This window comes from Brachionichthys hirsutus, unplaced genomic scaffold (assembly GCF_040956055.1).
Source record: "Brachionichthys hirsutus isolate HB-005 unplaced genomic scaffold, CSIRO-AGI_Bhir_v1 contig_1018, whole genome shotgun sequence".
NCBI lineage: Eukaryota > Metazoa > Chordata > Actinopteri > Lophiiformes > Brachionichthyidae > Brachionichthys > Brachionichthys hirsutus.
This window is the reverse complement of record NW_027180482.1, coordinates 69,830-86,871: the sequence shown is the minus strand read 5'-3', so window position 1 is coordinate 86,871 and position 17,042 is coordinate 69,830. Positions and strand designations below refer to the sequence as shown.

The following is a 17,042-nucleotide window of genomic DNA, read 5'->3' as shown; positions in this document are numbered from 1 at the left end:
TTCTTTACTTGAGCTCCTGTGCGATGGTAGCAATCTGCTCCACTCTGTCCTGATGAGCGGCCAGGTCGCTCTCGAAGGCCTCGTGTTTGCGTATCAGAGCCCTGACTTCCGACAGGCTGGAGGTCTCGTAGTCTTTCTGGGTCAACATGGCCTCCTTGCCTGTAAACACACAGAATTCATTCATTCACTTGACCTTTCAGCAGATTCAAGGCGTCAGTCTCACAACGAGGATCAAATAAGTTTAAATTTCTCTCTCACCGTGAAAGAAACATTTACGTACCGTTGGACCAGCCTTCATGGATCGCAGCCTTCTGGTGGAACTTCTCTGCCAGGTGTTCCAATCTCTCCAGACGTCTGATCTCGCTGAGGATCCACTCTTCATAGCCTTTTTCTGCTCCTTCCAGAGTGTGCCAGGCTCCATTAATATCCTTAGAACAATTATTGATATAATAATTAGTTCTATAATACTGTTCGAAAACCAAAACTATTTCCCATAAGATAGAAATGTAAACTAGATGAATCCGTTCCTACGCAGCAGATAAATGCCTACAGTTATATTAATATGTAACTATGTTTATCTAAACAACATAAAAGTGTAAATAACTCAAGAAGCTAAAGCATAATAAAAGTTAATTTAACACAATTCTGAATCATTTACATCCTGTTTAGGCTGCTGTGTCGGGAGGGTGGGGGAGGGACAGAAGGAAGGGGGAAGGGTTGTTCCTTTGAAAGGGAGTCCTCCAGGAAATGTCTGGGTGACTGCCCTTCTGGGTTTTATTTCTTCTCTTTAGCTCAGTTTTCGAAAGAAAAGTCTAAATTGCTGATTTCTCCATCCCGTACTGCAGCAAGATCTGAGACACGGACGCTGTTTTCATATTTGCCGACTATTTCTTCAATTCAATAGTCGTTCTCGCTGCTTTCCTCTTTCCTTTGCCGGGCGTCTTACTGCTGCCTTTATTTGGATCAAGAAAAGCGCTCAAAAGAATAAATATAAAAAAAACACGCACATGAAAGCAAAAGATTTGCAGTCTTTCTCCTCAGATCTACTCAAACTGAACCGGCTCGATTAGACTCCGTCTTCGGGTCGCCTCAGCTCCTCTCCCGAGGTTCCACTGTAGTATGAAACTTAACACGGAGAACTTGAACTTGCTGATCCGGGGTTTTTTTCGTTGACTGTATAATGACTGCCTTGTATAATATACTGTACTTTAAATGCTTTAAACTTGATAACGTTTATAAAAGTGATCTGAGATCCCGTTTTACAACAATATTTTAATGTATTTAAATTAGAAAATATTTTTCCATCAGGTGTCTGCATCTAATTCTGTTTTTTAGAAGTCTGGCTGAAACTACCAGGTTACAGTTCAGTAAATGAAGAACTGTCTGAAAATGTGTTATAATTCATGCTTCAGAAATCCTCCCATCAAAATCAGCACATTCGTGTTCTTGGAATATGTAGAGGAGGAAGGTTACAAATAAGCATAACATTTAATTGTGCCCAGACACAGGTTCTGGAAGCGTTGTGTGTTTTTAATCTGGATATAAATTATGCCTGTATACTTACGGACACCATGCGTCCCTCCGACGGCATAAAGGCAGGTCGGTTGCTGAGTCTCAGCTTAGTCTGCAAAGTGTTGAAGCTGATCTCCAGCTGACACTTCTCTTGGACCTAAGAATGGAAAGTCAGCTCACAAGTTACATACCGGTACTCAAAAAAGAAATAATTGTGTCTTCCCTTATGAAAAACACTTAATGCACTGAAAAATGGATTTTCAAGTAGATCAAGTTGGTAAAATATATGAATATTCATTTGCACATATTAGAAGCAGAATGCTTTTCAGAGGTGTGTCTGGACCTTGGGAGGCTTGTCGACAGTGCGGTAATCCCGGAAGTCCTCCTGTTTTGTCTGCATATCGTTAACGGTCTTCTCTTGAGTACGAGTCTCCAGCCACGGGATGGTGCAACGGATCCACTCCAGCAGCTGGAGGCAGAAAAGAAGACGACAAAACGCAGCTTGAACCTGATCAGACACGCTCTCAGTGATAATTCAAGATTCAAGAGTTTTTATTGTCATTAAGCTAACATAACAAAATCGTGTGAAGGCCCACGGCTTAAGGCACACTTAGGGACATAAAACGGAAAACAAAATCTCTCCAAAAACAACGATATATATACACAGAGATAATGTGTATATATGTGGTGATGAATGAAGTCTGGTAAATGAATGTGGAACATCAGAAGGTCTAAACAGTTCTAATCAGTCCAGGCGTGCATCCTTGAACTCACGTTACTGGCCAGTTTCTCATAGTCTTCCATCATCTGCTCATTCTCCTGGTTGACCGCCAGTACTTTGCAGATACGATTTGCAGCTGTCTCGGCCTATCAGGAGAGAGAACGGTGAGTCCTGCTCAGAGCAACTGCTAAGAAGCGTAAAGTGCGTCATCAAGTCAAAGCCCACTCTGTGTATTCAAAGCTTAGTGAGAACGTTCACTTGCAAATTTAAAGATAAGTTGAAGTCGCCAAGCTCTTATGAGGACTCTTACGGTAGCACCTTTTGTGTGAACACGCTGCACACACACAGGCAGTGAACAGGAATAACACCAAACACTAAATCAGGCACACATTTAAAATAGTGCAAAAAGACAAAAGCTCAAAGTCAAATAAAGGTTGGATTTGACTAAATCAAGAAAGACATGCTCCAGCTGCCGATGGTTAGTTCCATGTGTCAAAATGAATGAGTGCGTTTTGAAGCTCCATGCGTCTCCGGTCACAACTCAGGAGTCAGTGAGAATCTAGTTACAGGTTGTCGTCGCGCTGCAGTCCGCGTCAGTAGGTCTTTAGGACATTACACTACTGAACCACTGGAATAGCAAACACAGTACACAGACCATCACAGGCTGATACGCTACACAACAAGCATCCACGTACAATCCTGCTATCATAAATGGTTAAGCCGCTCCTCAGTTCAAAAGCAGCGTCACGCTATGATTTCAATTCATTTTCCTTCTCCATGAAGTAAAGAGTTAAAATCATGGAAGCCCAAATGTTGTTTTTGTTGCTCAGGTGAGGCGTGAATGCGAGTCTGGGGCAGGCCGCGCTCACCTTCTGCGCTCCAGAGAAGGCGTGGTAGAAGCTGGATACGTAGGTCATTATGGCCTTCTCGTCCGGCCTCATCGTTCCCACGATGTCTACGCATCACCCGGCAGGACAGCGAGAGGTGAACACGGAGAGAAGAACAGTTTCATTTAGCAGGAACGAACGATGTCAGGGGCCTGGAAATATAAAGTTCCTGTCCTCCTCCTGCAAGGACTGCCCCGAAGACAGCCGTGTACAAAACTATTGTAAAAAGTGACCAGACATAACAGGGTTAATGAGACCTGAGGACAACATGTCAATGAACTAATTAACCAATTCACAAACATGTTATTTTCTCATTGGCTGTTATTAGATGGCAAAAAACAAACAGTTGTTTCAGCTTTTCTCAGCTGCTGTACCGCCTTAGAGCCGAAGGCTAATTGAAAAAGCAAGCGATGATGAATGATGAGGCGACGTGAATCATTCGTCTTCACCACATAAAGGTATTCATTTGTTCAGTGTGGAAAAGTTCACTTATTATTTGAGTTAATAAATCAAGATATTCTGGGCATGAACAGTATTAAGATGAACTTTAACGATGCAGGAGAATCGAGTCTGAACGACTGAACAGCTTGTTTAAAAATACAGAGTTACTGATTCTATGGAATTAATTCAAAGCCGAGAAAGAGGGCAGAAGCAGCATGTTGTCAGATCTATTTGGGTCATATAGTTGATCAGCAACACACACACACACACACACACCCTCTCTTGAGACTGCAGACGCACATAAACAAGTTCTGAATGGGCCAGAAAATGAATTAAAGGAAGGCGAGCAAAACAAGAAACCAAGAAACACAGCGTCTTCTTCTGAGAGGCATGCAGGAGCAACAGAGCGGTAAGGGGGGGGGGGGGGGGTAACAAGGAGGGGAAGGAGGGGAGAAAAAAGTGATGGGAGAACAGGTAGCAGTAGACAAGAGTATTTCAGGAAATCAATAATGGAAGAACCTTCAAAGGTTTCCTCCGAAACGATGCTTCAAGCTTCAAGTCTGACACTTCCAGAGAAGTGTTGCAGGATTGGATTCCAATCGAGCCAACGGTCGGGTAACGCAGCTTCCTGGGTCGGTCACTTATGCCCCTCGATGTAACAAACAGAACTTTCTCTCCAACTCAATTTACCAGGAAACCCGGAACTTTGGCAGAGACTGTTCTTTAATCCTGGACTGTTGAAAACTCTGAACGCATCTTTTCCCAGTACTAATAATTTAGCATGAGAGTTCCAATCAATAATAGATAATTGCATAAGCCAACTGCCTTCTTTCGGTATGACTCTTGCCTTTCTTCTGCGGTGCATAAAAGCAAACAGGATCTGAATGAGGTTGGATGTGAAATAAGACTCTGAAAAGGCCCGTGTTTGAATCAAGTACAAAAATATCCCTCAATACTATACTCATGGTACTAATACTGCATTCTCAAACTGTGCAAAGCTAGATCTGCTATTAAGGTCTGGTGTTTGTCTTGCCAACAGTATTTACCTCACAACACCACTGTGGTGAAAATATTTACTGCACACCACTAGCATGTGTGTGTACATGTACTGTGTACGCATTTGTGTCCCAACAAATGTATCATCCTTGGTTTAGCAGGTGGCCATGCTGGACAGGAAGCAGCACCTTGTTAGTAACAAGGTGTCTTGGTTGAACCGTTCGCCTATTGGTTGATCAACAACAACAAGCAAGTCTCCGCGGCTTGCATGGAGCGCTCCAGCGATGGATGACCAACTTGAATATAGTGTTGTGCCTGTAAACTCAGGGACTCGGCAAACTATCAGCAACATCCGATAACCCTCGAGGTTGTAGCAATAGTTTGTTTCCACATATATTTTTAATTTTCAAATCTTGTTTTTTTATTTTTATTTTCCTATATATTTTCTTACTTTTTTCCCCCATTTATATTTCTTTTGAATTGTGGCGGTTTTGGTCCTCTATACATCAGCAGTGAGGTGATCATCACGCTGAGATCATGTTATTGTTCAGTCAGTGACGGCCTGACACACGTTTTACTGTCATTTACAGACAGGACAACATATTTATGCATTGAATCTTACTTGTTTAAGAAATTCTGGAGTGTTTATTGAATGTACACGAGAATAACGTAATTACAAAATAACTTGTAAATATATTTTTTTAAACACCCTGTTGTGTAGGTTACATTCAATTATTAAACACTGGTATGAATATAGTCCTCTATATGGCGTGTCCATATAGAGGACACGCCCTCATTCACAAGCATGACCTACCTTCTGCGTCCAACATCTTTGGGATATCCAGGTGCTTCTCAGCCACCTCAAAGGCATTGTTCAGATTGTTCACTGGGTCATCCTAAACAATCAGTCAGAATACGTGCTAATTAGGCTAAATTAGCTTTTCCTCATTAGCAAGTTTAATGTGTGTAGGGTTTTTTTTTTACTGGTTATTTGTACCAACTGCTTCTCTTATAGAAGCATTAAGACATGACTGTGAAATGAACGGGAACCTTTCTGAGGCTGTCGTAGTCGATGAGATCAGGTCTGTGTCTGTGGATCAGCGCGTTGAAGGCGAGGCCGTCCTTCCAGCTGTTTGACAGACAGAAGGTGTGTTTAACTCAGGGGGGGGGGGGGGCTGCAACATACCACTCACGGTTCGGCTCCATCTGCTCCTGTCATCACCCTCAGATGGCATTCACAAAACCTGCATGGCTTAGAGGTTAAGCTTGTTATTTCAGTTTAATGTTTAATAAGTTTAAAGTGGAGCAACTTTAACAAAAAAGAAAAACATACCACTGAATGAAACCGACTTTCAGCGGAGCTTCAGTTACATATGAGCATCAGGAGGTCGCAATAAAATCACAATCACAGGTGTTACTTTCTTTGAGGACGTCAGTTTGACAAAACACTCTGATGCTCAAAAATCTTTTTAGGGCTGGAATAGCAAATTACTAAAAAAGAAAATTAAAAAAAAGTGTTGCACATGATGCATACTTTCAACGTCGACAGCTAGGAAACACGACAAGGCTTTTGACGTGAAGGGAAGGAGAACGCTGCTCCAGTTTCACCAACAGGGGGCGCCCCTTCTACACAATTACAGCACAGTACTGACTTTCAGGAGCATTTGAAATTATGGCCAGGACTGAGGCCTCCTCCTGCATTAATCAGCTTGACTGTGTAAAAATGTTGCGCTTTCAGCACAATGTTTAGGTTCTCGTGGGACAACTCTCTCAGAATTTACCATTTCAAGGTCAAGAGCCGAATTCCAACAGAATCATTATCCTTCTTGAAGTTGTGATTAAATGTCTGACGTTAACAGGAAGGGATTTATTTTGGTCCCAAAAAAGATTTATCTTTGAGTTAATGAGATTTTCTTTCTTCATTGCACTTTACAAATGTTTGATAAACTGGCACAACATATTGACTGTCAACTTTCACCAAGAGAATAACATCAATGGCCTTTAAAACAAAATCCTTGAAATGTGTGCGTTACCTCATGTGGAAGTTCTGCACATTGACATTCTTGTAAGGAGCGGTCTTCCTCTGGCACCACAAGAGAAGACCCTCCTTCGCAGAGGTCTCTGCAACGAGGGGGGGAAATTAAAGGAGAAGTCGCGTGAAGAAACCGAAGAGAGGAGCGGCAGAGAAAAGGGTGCTAAAAGGGATTGAGCCAAAATACAACTGTCTTTGTTGACATCATGTGACTAACCAAACGTCCAAAACACATTAGACTCTAATATGAGGACTAAAATAAATGAGCCATTCGAGTGACCCAGTCCTGCCCGAGATGATTCAACAGAGTTTTTATTGGCTGTTCCAGTCATCACACTCTAACTGTGAGTAACGATCCTCAACATCTATAAAACAAGCACACGGAGAACGGTTGGCTGCAGGTTTACAGGATACACTGGCCTGAGTGAGGCGTCCTTAGGAACGTTTCTTATTGAAAAGTGATTCTCTTAAAGTTGTCACTTTGAAACCTGTAACCTTGTTCATTTGTTCATTCATTTAACCAGTAAAATGTATCAATACGTCAGTCTCTTATGACTGGCAGACCTAGACTGAAAGGTTTTATTTAATGTCATTTTCAGGTTGTTGTAAAAACAACAAAAAAATGTACCCGTTTGTGTCATAACATAAGCATACGAAGACATTTAGCTATTACAGCTGTTTAACATCTGATCCATTTTTAGTAATCCAACAGGAAGACTAAAACTCATCTCTGTCGGGGTCCATCCGGAGCTCCTCGTCTTTGTGCTAAGAGACATGTTACTTCCACTCTACTCCCCTCCATTGCATCTGCGCCTTGCACATGTTTGTATCAACTCCAGAAAATCCTGCATGACTTGTTTGGCTAATTAATACTGAAAGGCCAGCAGCCGATGATGATGATGATGATGATGATGATGATGTTATTTATCTGTACCTTCTACAGAGATGTCCTGGATGGCAAAGCGGAGGATGATGGTCCAGATCATTCCAAGGGTCATCTTGCAGTTTCCATCCACAATTTCTGAGCAGGAAAAAACATTTTTTTAATGAAGCATCCTCAAGTAATCACTGCATTTTTTTGGTTGCATTTAGATTCACTGTTGATCATAAATCCCACAGCCGGACTAATTGATTGATTTCTTTTATAAAATGGATGTAATGTTGGCAGATATAAAATAGGGTTGGTGACTGCAAGGTATTAGTTAAAGCCACTATGGCAGAAGCAGCTTTAATCATTTGAAAAGGGCACGTTAATTCAGTGTCAACACAATGCGTTGACTGGACTTCACACACTGAACTCTAAAATAAGATTTTGTTCTGCATTTCTATTCTAGGCATCAGAACTTCGTCTGACAGCACAAAACAAATGAATTTCGCACTGTGGAAATATTTAAAGCCTGGTTAGTGCAGTCATCATCATTATGTTAGCATTGCACAGGTTACTGAACACAAGACCATCGAGAACAGAGCAGGGCTGTGCACTGATGGGTGGTAATTCAAGTCGAGTGGGTCGGATTCCACTCATAGTTCAATCTTGTCATTCTTTGCCTGCTTCACCTTCTCGCGCGTCACCATCAGCTGCCACCTGTGAATTTCTTCTACACTGCCGTCATTCTAACTTCATCCAGCTCCAAGTTGATGTGTCCGAGAGTGTCAGTTTCTATTCTGCTCAATTCGTGCAAAAGGAGCTGTAGGTTACTTTAAAATAAGTTACTGTGCTGACTTTGAATGAAAGCTAGAAAATGTTCTGCTCTGTGATTTAGAAGTGTTGCCTCGTCAATCCTGGATTTGAATTTACTGCACAAAGTCCCTGGAGATCAAACACAGAACAGGATATAGAACTTGTCCTCGATCATCAGGATGGAGCAGAGAGTTGCATCTCACCGCTTAATCTCTTTACATTTGACTCCAGTACATTTACTCTGCTAGACTTCATGGGAAAAGCAGGTCCACTAAATGCACCTGAATGGGTTAGAGTCCAGTTAGTCATTAAACTAAGGTAAAACATCCATCCGTCCGTCTTCCACCGCTTATCCGGGCGGGTCGCGGAGGCAACAGTCTCAGCAGGGATTCCCCCCCCCCCCCCCCCAAGCTATTCTGGGAGGATCCCGAGGCGTTCCCAGGCCAACCGAGAGACATAGTGTCCTGGGTCTTCCCCCGAGGCCTCCTCACGGCGGGACAGGCCCGGAACAACTCCCCAGGGAAGCGTCCAGGGGGCATCCAAAACAGATGCCCCCAGCCACCTCCTCTCGATATGGAGGGGCAGAAGCTCGATTCCGAGTTCCTCCCTGGTGACCGAGCTCCTTCACATGGACAGGAGTCCGCTGAGGCTAACAGCGCCTTCTAAACACAAATACAAACATTTACAATCCAAAAGCATTTCCATATATCCCTGTGCTCACACGTACAACGTTTGTTGGAGTGGGTTGGCCTAGTTTTATTGTGCTTTGGTGAAACCGTTTTCTTGAACGTCATCTCAGCCCTCGTCGGTGATTCATGCATCCAAAGTTCACAACATGATGTGTTAAGTCCGACAGCCACGTTAAAGTTCCTCTCAACGTGATGAAGGTTTTCAAGCCGTCATTCATAATCACAAACCCCCAGTTTCTACGGTTCTACTCAAAACTAACGTGGGCTGGAACTACCCGACGGAAACATAGGACCAGCTCATCGTTGGAGGTTCAAGACATCTTGGGAGGGGGGGGGGGGGGGGCTTTAAATATTTACCTTCTGCTCCAATACCGACCAGTCTGACCCCCTTGCCGGTGATGAAGTCCAGGGCTTTGTTCACATTGCTGACCTTGTGGACCCTCATCTTGCCTCGCTCAGGTTTGGGTAACCGTTCACCTGAGAACACACACACACACACACACACACACACAATCGAGTGAGTTTGTTAGTTGCAGTGACAATCCGTGAGTCGCAGCAGGAACGCCACACAGAATGCAACCAATCATTCAACAGGATGGATGTCTTGATAAAACTTAATTTGCCAACAACAGATTAAAGATCCAAGTTAAAGGCTGAAGTTGGAGGTTGGGAACCGCTTTCCAGAATGGATAAAGAAACAGTTCACCTTTATTATGTACAAATGTTTCACACTTTGATCCACAGCAGAGCAGCGGAGAAAAATGCGACTATTTGTTTACTGATTTGGGTGAGTCGGTGTAATCCCAATGAGACTATTTGTTTACTGATTTGGGTGAGTCGGTGTAATCCCAATGAGACTATTTGTTGACTGATTTGGGTGAGTTGGTGTAATCCCAATGAGACTATTTGTTTACTGATTTGGGTGAGTCGGTGTAATCCCAATGAGACTATTTGTTGACTGATTTGGGTGAGTTGGTGTAATCCCAATGAGACTATTTGTTTACTGATTTGGGTGAGTCGGTGTAATCCCAATGAGACTATTTGTTTACTGATTTGGGTGAGTCGGTGTAATCCCAATGAGACTATTTGTTGACTGATTTGGGTGAGTTGGTGTAATCCCAATGAGACTATTTGTTTACTGATTTGGGTGAGTCGGTGTAATCCCAATGAGACTATTTGTTGACTGATTTGGGTGAGTTGGTGTAATCCCAATGAGACTATTTGTTTACTGATTTGGGTGAGTCGGTGTAATCCCAATGAGACTATTTGTTGACTGATTTGGGTGAGTTGGTGTAATCCCAATGAGACTATTTGTTTACTGATTTGGGTGAGTCGGTGTAATCCCAATGAGACTATTTGTTTACTGATTTGGGTGAGTCGGTGTAATCCCAATGAGACTATTTGTTGACTGATTTGGGTGAGTCGGTGTAATCCCAATGAGACTATTTGTTGACTGATTTGGGTGAGTCAGTGTAATCCCAATGAGACTATTTGTTACTGATTTGGGTGAGTTGGTGTAATCCCAATGAGACTATTTGTTTCCTGACTTGATGAGTTGGTGTAATCCCAATGAGACTATTTGTTTACTGATTTGGGTGAGTTGGTGTAATCCCAATGAGACTATTTGTTTTCTGACTTGTGCAGGTGAGTTACCTGCGATGACCTCCAGCAGAAGCATGAGTTTGAGCCCATCCCTGAAGTCCTCATCAATATTTTCAATCTGTGTCCCGGACTTCCTCAGGTGGGAGTTACACCACGCTGTGAACGTCTGCATGAGAGAAGAGAGATGGGGGGGGGGGGGGGGGGGGGGGTGAATATTTAGAGCCTGTGGGCCATGGTCTTCCAGTTTGTCTGAGAATAAACAGCTTTGAGGTTAGAATAAATGAAAACAAAACTCCATGAACAGGAAGGGAGGTCGGTGGGCCGCCTTGACAAGACAGGAAGAAACACAACGACAGAGGTTTTTATACAATATCATTACCTCAGAAATTAGGAGGGATCTCAAAGAACAATTGAAACATCGTCACAAAAACAATCTGTTGCTGCTGATAAAACGATGCATCAAACCATGTTCCCTTCAGGTGGAACTGCAAACAGGCGTGTTCACCATTCAGCAGCAACTACGTATCATTTTTCAAATCCTCTATTCACCATCTTTGAAATGATTTTAACCTGCATTGAATAAATGAATAAATCCCGCCTCTGGATCCACGATTTAGACCTCAACGCAATGAAAACTGAAACAACCAGATGCTAATGGTAAATTGACTGCACTCATCTAGCACTTGAAATTCAAACACACAATCCAGTGGTCGACTGCTGCCAGGCAGAGAAATGTCTAGTTCAGTGCCTTGCCCAAGGACGCTTCGACATGCGGACAGTCACGACATGGGGCGACGGTGGCGCAGTGGTTGAGAGGGTCGTCCTATGATCGAGAGGTTGGCGGTTCGATCCCCGGCTCAGGCACATGTGTACACTGTCGTTGTGTCCTTAGGCAAGACGCTTCACCCACGTCGCTGGTCGAACAAACTGCTACAAACTTGACTTTCAGACTGACCAATGGGATTGGCACCAAGGAAGGAATCCTCATTATGTGAAGGTGAGAGGGAAAGAAAGAGGAGGTAAAGGGAGGGAGTATCATTTCATCTCTCTCACCGCTTCACCTTCTCCACGTCTCCTGTGCGTTCAACAACATTATGACGGGGTTTTGCTCGCTGCCCTGCCCCCTCCCCACTGTCGCCACCGGCACAAAGCACCCATTGAGCCTCATGAATAATGGCACCCTTCAGCCCCATGTAACCCCCCCCCCCCCAGCACAATCTCGCTCTGTAACCCTCCCCCCAGAACGCGTGATACCGATCCCCAACAAACAGATACACACAATTATACACACACAGCGCATCCCCTCCCTCAGGCTGGAGTAGGACACACAGCAAGGGCCGAGAGGAGGGAGACACGTTTCACTTAAACATGCATGCAAACTGATGGGGAGGGTAAAGTGGCACACACAGTTAAAAACAGTGCAGCAGGAAGTGGCACGGCAGTGACAGGAAGCTCCAGCCGATTACAGCACAGAACTGAAGCTGCATCCATCACCGTCGGCGATTCGCTGCACATGGTCAGCACGCCATGTCACAGAACGAGCAGACGAACTTCAACTGCCGTTTTATCTACAACCCTCGTCATGTACGTCTGGGAGAAACACATTAGCCGCACTGCCACTGATCTCAGAACGCGCTTACAGCGAATTTGACATCATTCACTGCAGATGTGCGGCGTGTTCAGCGCGTGTCGGATGATGGGCTGCGTGGACATTTTGTCAGAGGGGATCGGTACTGTTTGTGGACACACTTCTAAATGAACATGATGAGTCAATTTAAAATATCGATGAAGATCAAGAAAAGCATGCATGTAAAACTTAAATGGAACTAGAGCATGTGTCCGAGGACATGGGTGCGCCCGTTCCTGCAGGCCGCGATCCCTTTGGGCTGGAACATAAATGTTGAACAACTTAAGCTCCTCTTTTTACACATTGCGTCTTTTCTACTAAGGATGCCCAATATATTTTCGTATTTCTAGGACTTTGGAGGAACCGTCTCCACAATGAGGCTAAAGCATTTTCATGGCAGGGGATGACTTTAAAATAGTCATCTTTGCAAGTGGAGCAAAGTGAGGAAGATTTAGATTGAAATAGCAAGTCAAGGAATGTTAACCACATGCGAGAGCAGCTTTATTAAACTGCAGAGGCTGGCTATGTTTGAAGAGGACCGCTGCCATTGGGAATGGTGACAATGAAGATGTAAGAACAAACCGACAGGTCGAGACCTGCAGAAAGCCCGGAGACTTTGTGTTCGGTGAAATGTTGAAGACCATGTATTCTCTTTCATCCTGTTGTTTTGGGATGTGAACACATTTTCGCGCTGAGGAAATGAAGCATTCCTCCAGCTACTTGGTATAAGTCTGAGACAGTGAGGCAGTGCTGAGGGGTGTTTCAAACTGGAGCCATTAGGCTCAGACAGAGTTAACTCCCTGACTGGACACTGAAGCAAGAATAGAAAACGGCTTCAAATTTCTACTCGCCTTCTTTCTGATCATGTTCGATTTCTAGCCCTTTGGCATCAATGGCCGACAACGTGCAGCATCATAATAAGGCTCTAAAGCAAACCGGGCTGACCCTTAAAAGTATTTTAAATATTAGGTTTTGCTGTCCTTTACTGGCTTTCATAAACATATTTCAATCGACATTTTTAACGTTATGCTTTAATCATCTTCAGTGTTAGAAGAGTCCCACTTTGAAATGTGAACGTCATCTACTTAAAAAGAAAACTGAACCCTCTTCCAGTTGGACCAGATAGGATGAACGCCTGTTAAACCCAGATCAGATCAGACGGACGAGATGAGAGGATTTCAGACCTGATCTGCGGGCATATTTAACAAGCTGAAGGCAGCGTGGCTTGGGGGAGAGGAAAGCCGGATGCGAGCAGTTAAACAGGCTTAAGTTCTTATCCTCCAGAATGCATGACATCAATGCTGTAGCCACGGTGAAGAGCATCCTCTCCGGTGTCTCACGGCTCCACCCAAACAGGCTGATGTGTTTCTGATACTCACACAATGTTACGCATCAGCAGCTCAAAAATCCTAAATATTTGATAAAACCTTGACACTACTAAAGAACTTCCTGTCCGTACCTCGTCTAAGCTGGGAACAGCTCACTGATAGCTGACCCGCTGTTCCGTAAACATGAAAAGCCCCTTCCGTCCTCAAAGTCTCTGCAACGCTGCTATAGAAAGAAAGTTCATGAAGGTTTTCACCATCCACACACGCCATTGATGATCCCCAGAATAGAAAGGGGCACACTTTACCAATACTAATATCATAATTAGTATTTCTGTTATTAAATAGTTTTATTTCTATCAGTCAGTATTGAAGTGCCTTAAAGCTTCCCAAAGAACAACAGTGTGTGTGATGAAGGTTCATATCCCTGGGGTGAAGTCATTTTTGCAGTTTGTTTCCTGGACTGGTGGTGAAGCGTGTCTGGAGGTGGTTAAGTGGTCCCATGTTTCTCCTTTCGTGGACGACGCTCTGCATCCGTCTCCGCGTTGCGTTGCTGCTCAAAGTGTGGACAGGAGAGGGATCCTAACGGGGGCTATGGGGGTCAACTGCTTCATCTGTTTTCTCTCTCAGACAAACACGCATTAGCACAAATAGCTGCACCGGAGACGAGATGGCGTGTTAACAGTCTTTCAACTCTGATCTCTAACTGGGCCGATGGGGGTCGGAGATCAAGGTTCAAGAGAGGAATGTAGTACTAGTAGTAGTAGCTATAAACTATGAGATGCCCAGTACGAACACAGATATAAATACACACAAACAAGGACTGTGGGGCTGCGCTTTTCTGAGAAAAACATGAATCGCGATATTGAAGGTTGAGGAAGAAGCCGACGCACGGTGCTGCCCTCAGGGCCATTTGGATTCTGTAGATAAAAGGAGCAAAATTTGTTTGTGATGCAGCTCATGAAACAAAATGCAGCAGAACCGCCATTGTTTAGAAATGACGCGCCATGTACGTGTGAACAGTGACTGAGATTTCAGAACAATTAAGTGTGCAGCCCGAATACAAACACAAACCCACATTGCAAACTGAAAGTTCACCTGGAGAGTGTTTACCTCCATCAAGGTCAATAGTTACACTTTAAATGTCGTGCAAATCTGAAGGCGCAGACAGTTTTTCTCTGTTCTCCTGATCTGTGACCTCATGCTATAAAGAACTGATTGAAATATGAGGATGAGGAGGAAACTAGCCTGCAGGCCACAGGGAGTGGAACAGAACAATGTAATGTAAATACTAGCATTAAATACACCAGTAAATCAATATCATCTGGTTCTGCTTCATTCGTTACTACTAAATATAGCCAAGGACACTGTTGAGATGCCTTAAAGTTAGCTAAATTTGCTCAAAAGGCTAACCACAGAAAATAAAACACTGCAGGCATTTTGTGGGAGCCTGTTAATATTAACATAGTTGTGTACTGAGAAATACACAAACTATGGGCAGTGGAAAAGGTCGCCAAGGATGAGCCACACACAGATATGATACAATTCAGACATTCAAAGGTATGTAATCCTAGCACACACACACAAACACACACACACACACACACACATCCCAAGTGTAGGCTCGGCTGTGTTATTATTTTTTGCTGTTTTGTGTATCAAGTCCGTCATCAATTTCACAGAGGTACTGTATTTACCAGTAATGGACATGACGTTGGCTGGATCTCATCAAATGTACGTATTTGTTGGTGCTTTAAAACGCATCAACCATGAAACTGGAAAATGATTTGCCTTGTTGTGGCTAATCTCGCGCTCCCTCTCGCTCTTTTCATTCACTATCTAGCTCGCTCGGCCAGAACTGCTCTACAACTTGCTACTGGATCCGAAGTAAAAAATGATTACCGTGTTGGTCAGATTCTGAACTTTTCCGTACTTCATGTTTCCATCAGGTTTTATGACATTCTGGCCAGTGATGCTTCTACCAACAACCAGAAGAGCAAAATAATCATAACAGTTAAAAGAACAAGTCTGATGACCAGAGAGTGTCCATTTCTACACTTTGTCTCAGTCACGCACACACGGCACTCCTTTTTCAGGAATGTACGACACTCACGTGAGTGCGCGCGCACACGCACGCACACACACACACACACACACACACACACACTCCAAGTCTATTTAAGGGATGCAGAGACACAATTTTTGCCCACACCCGATTCTCTAATGACACGGTAAACTTAATTGTACGCATACCATATGGCCAGGTAAGGGAGTGTCTTGCTCCACCTGAGATGAGTAATACACAGCCATTTCTCAAGTGCATGATGTCATCAGTGTGTGTTTTTTTGTGACCTGTTGTCATACCAAACCCATAAATGTGAGTACAGCCACTTCCTCAGAAAGATCTCAAACCTTGTTAAAAGGTCAAATAAAATGCATCTTTCCCTGCTAATCTCATTTCTCAGCAAAGTCACACAAGGTACATGCAGGCTGCGAAACCAAACCCCACAGATGATGTAATTCACTGCCTCGCGGCACCGGTATTCTGGCAAACATAACTTCGTTCTACCCTTTAGGAAACCTTCCACACAATAATTTGCAGGTTTTTAATTTATAATAGAGCAACAATGGTCCTCCGGACTTCACTTCTGCTGCACATCTTTCTAATCTCTTTAAATCAAGAGATTAATCTAAATAAATATCAATTGATAATATTTATTTAAAAAAAAAAAGAACAGGAAAAGCAAAAGAGGAATACCCAAAGTCACAAAATGTTTGAGTTTATTTTCTCGTTTTGACTTCGATCCCATCACACTTTGCAAATTGATGCTGTAACTTTTCATTTTGCTCATTTATCAGACCGGTACTTTCGGAATGCAGCCTCAGAGGCAGCACGGAGAGCGTCTCCCTTGAGCCGGTCCCAAGCCCGGGTGAATGCAGAGGGCTGCGGCAGGAATGGCATCCGGCGTAAAACCTTGCCAGAATTAAGCACGCAATCAACTAGAAAGTTGATTTGCTGTGGAGAGCCCTGACAGGACAAGCCGAAAGAAGAAGAGGAGGATGAGGAAGATCAGACCACTTTCTTAACCAGGCACTCTGCAGATTCATATTATTTTTACAAAACTTACCACGACAAACAATTACATTTGCAAGCAGTAGTTTGTCATCAGACACACACAATCTGCTGAGCGTATAAATTGGACTGTCACTCATTTGAAGCAGGCGTATGCCACAGCACACTGTCAGGCAATGACAAAGCAAACGTAAAGCAGCAGCAGAGGCCAAGTCGTCGCACCGAACAGCAGATATGTGCATCTAGTCATATGTTATATGGAAAACCGTTGGCAGGAGGTGCAACTTCAAGGAAGTCGGACGGAGACATGCTACACTGGACTGGCTGTGCCAGATGAAACTGGGCCAAATCCATGCTGGCCTGACTGTGTGAGGAAACTAGTCTGGACTGGCTCTACACAAGGGCTTCTATTCTTAGATGGACACCAATTAAAAAAGGGTGTGCTACACAGCAGCC

The 17,042-nt window shown here is 43.7% G+C and overlaps 1 protein-coding gene across 2 annotated transcripts in view; it reads right to left on the bottom strand.

Annotated features, from left to right (window-relative positions):
* Window positions 1-17,042, bottom strand: part of LOC137915365 (alpha-actinin-4-like) — a 50,307-nt gene that overhangs the window by 8,692 nt on the left and 24,573 nt on the right. For both annotated transcript variants that reach the window (XM_068758702.1, XM_068758703.1), the window contains exons 2-13: window positions 10,613-10,727; window positions 9,317-9,436; window positions 7,524-7,610; window positions 6,591-6,678; window positions 5,608-5,686; window positions 5,372-5,453; window positions 3,103-3,188; window positions 2,287-2,379; window positions 1,856-1,981; window positions 1,565-1,669; window positions 281-428; window positions 9-159 (exon numbers count right to left, since the gene is read on the bottom strand). In XM_068758702.1, coding sequence (XP_068614803.1) covers window positions 9-159; window positions 281-428; window positions 1,565-1,669; window positions 1,856-1,981; window positions 2,287-2,379; window positions 3,103-3,188; window positions 5,372-5,453; window positions 5,608-5,686; window positions 6,591-6,678; window positions 7,524-7,610; window positions 9,317-9,436; window positions 10,613-10,727 — 1,280 coding nt within the window. The remainder of the gene's footprint in view (window positions 1-8; window positions 160-280; window positions 429-1,564; window positions 1,670-1,855; window positions 1,982-2,286; window positions 2,380-3,102; window positions 3,189-5,371; window positions 5,454-5,607; window positions 5,687-6,590; window positions 6,679-7,523; window positions 7,611-9,316; window positions 9,437-10,612; window positions 10,728-17,042) is intronic.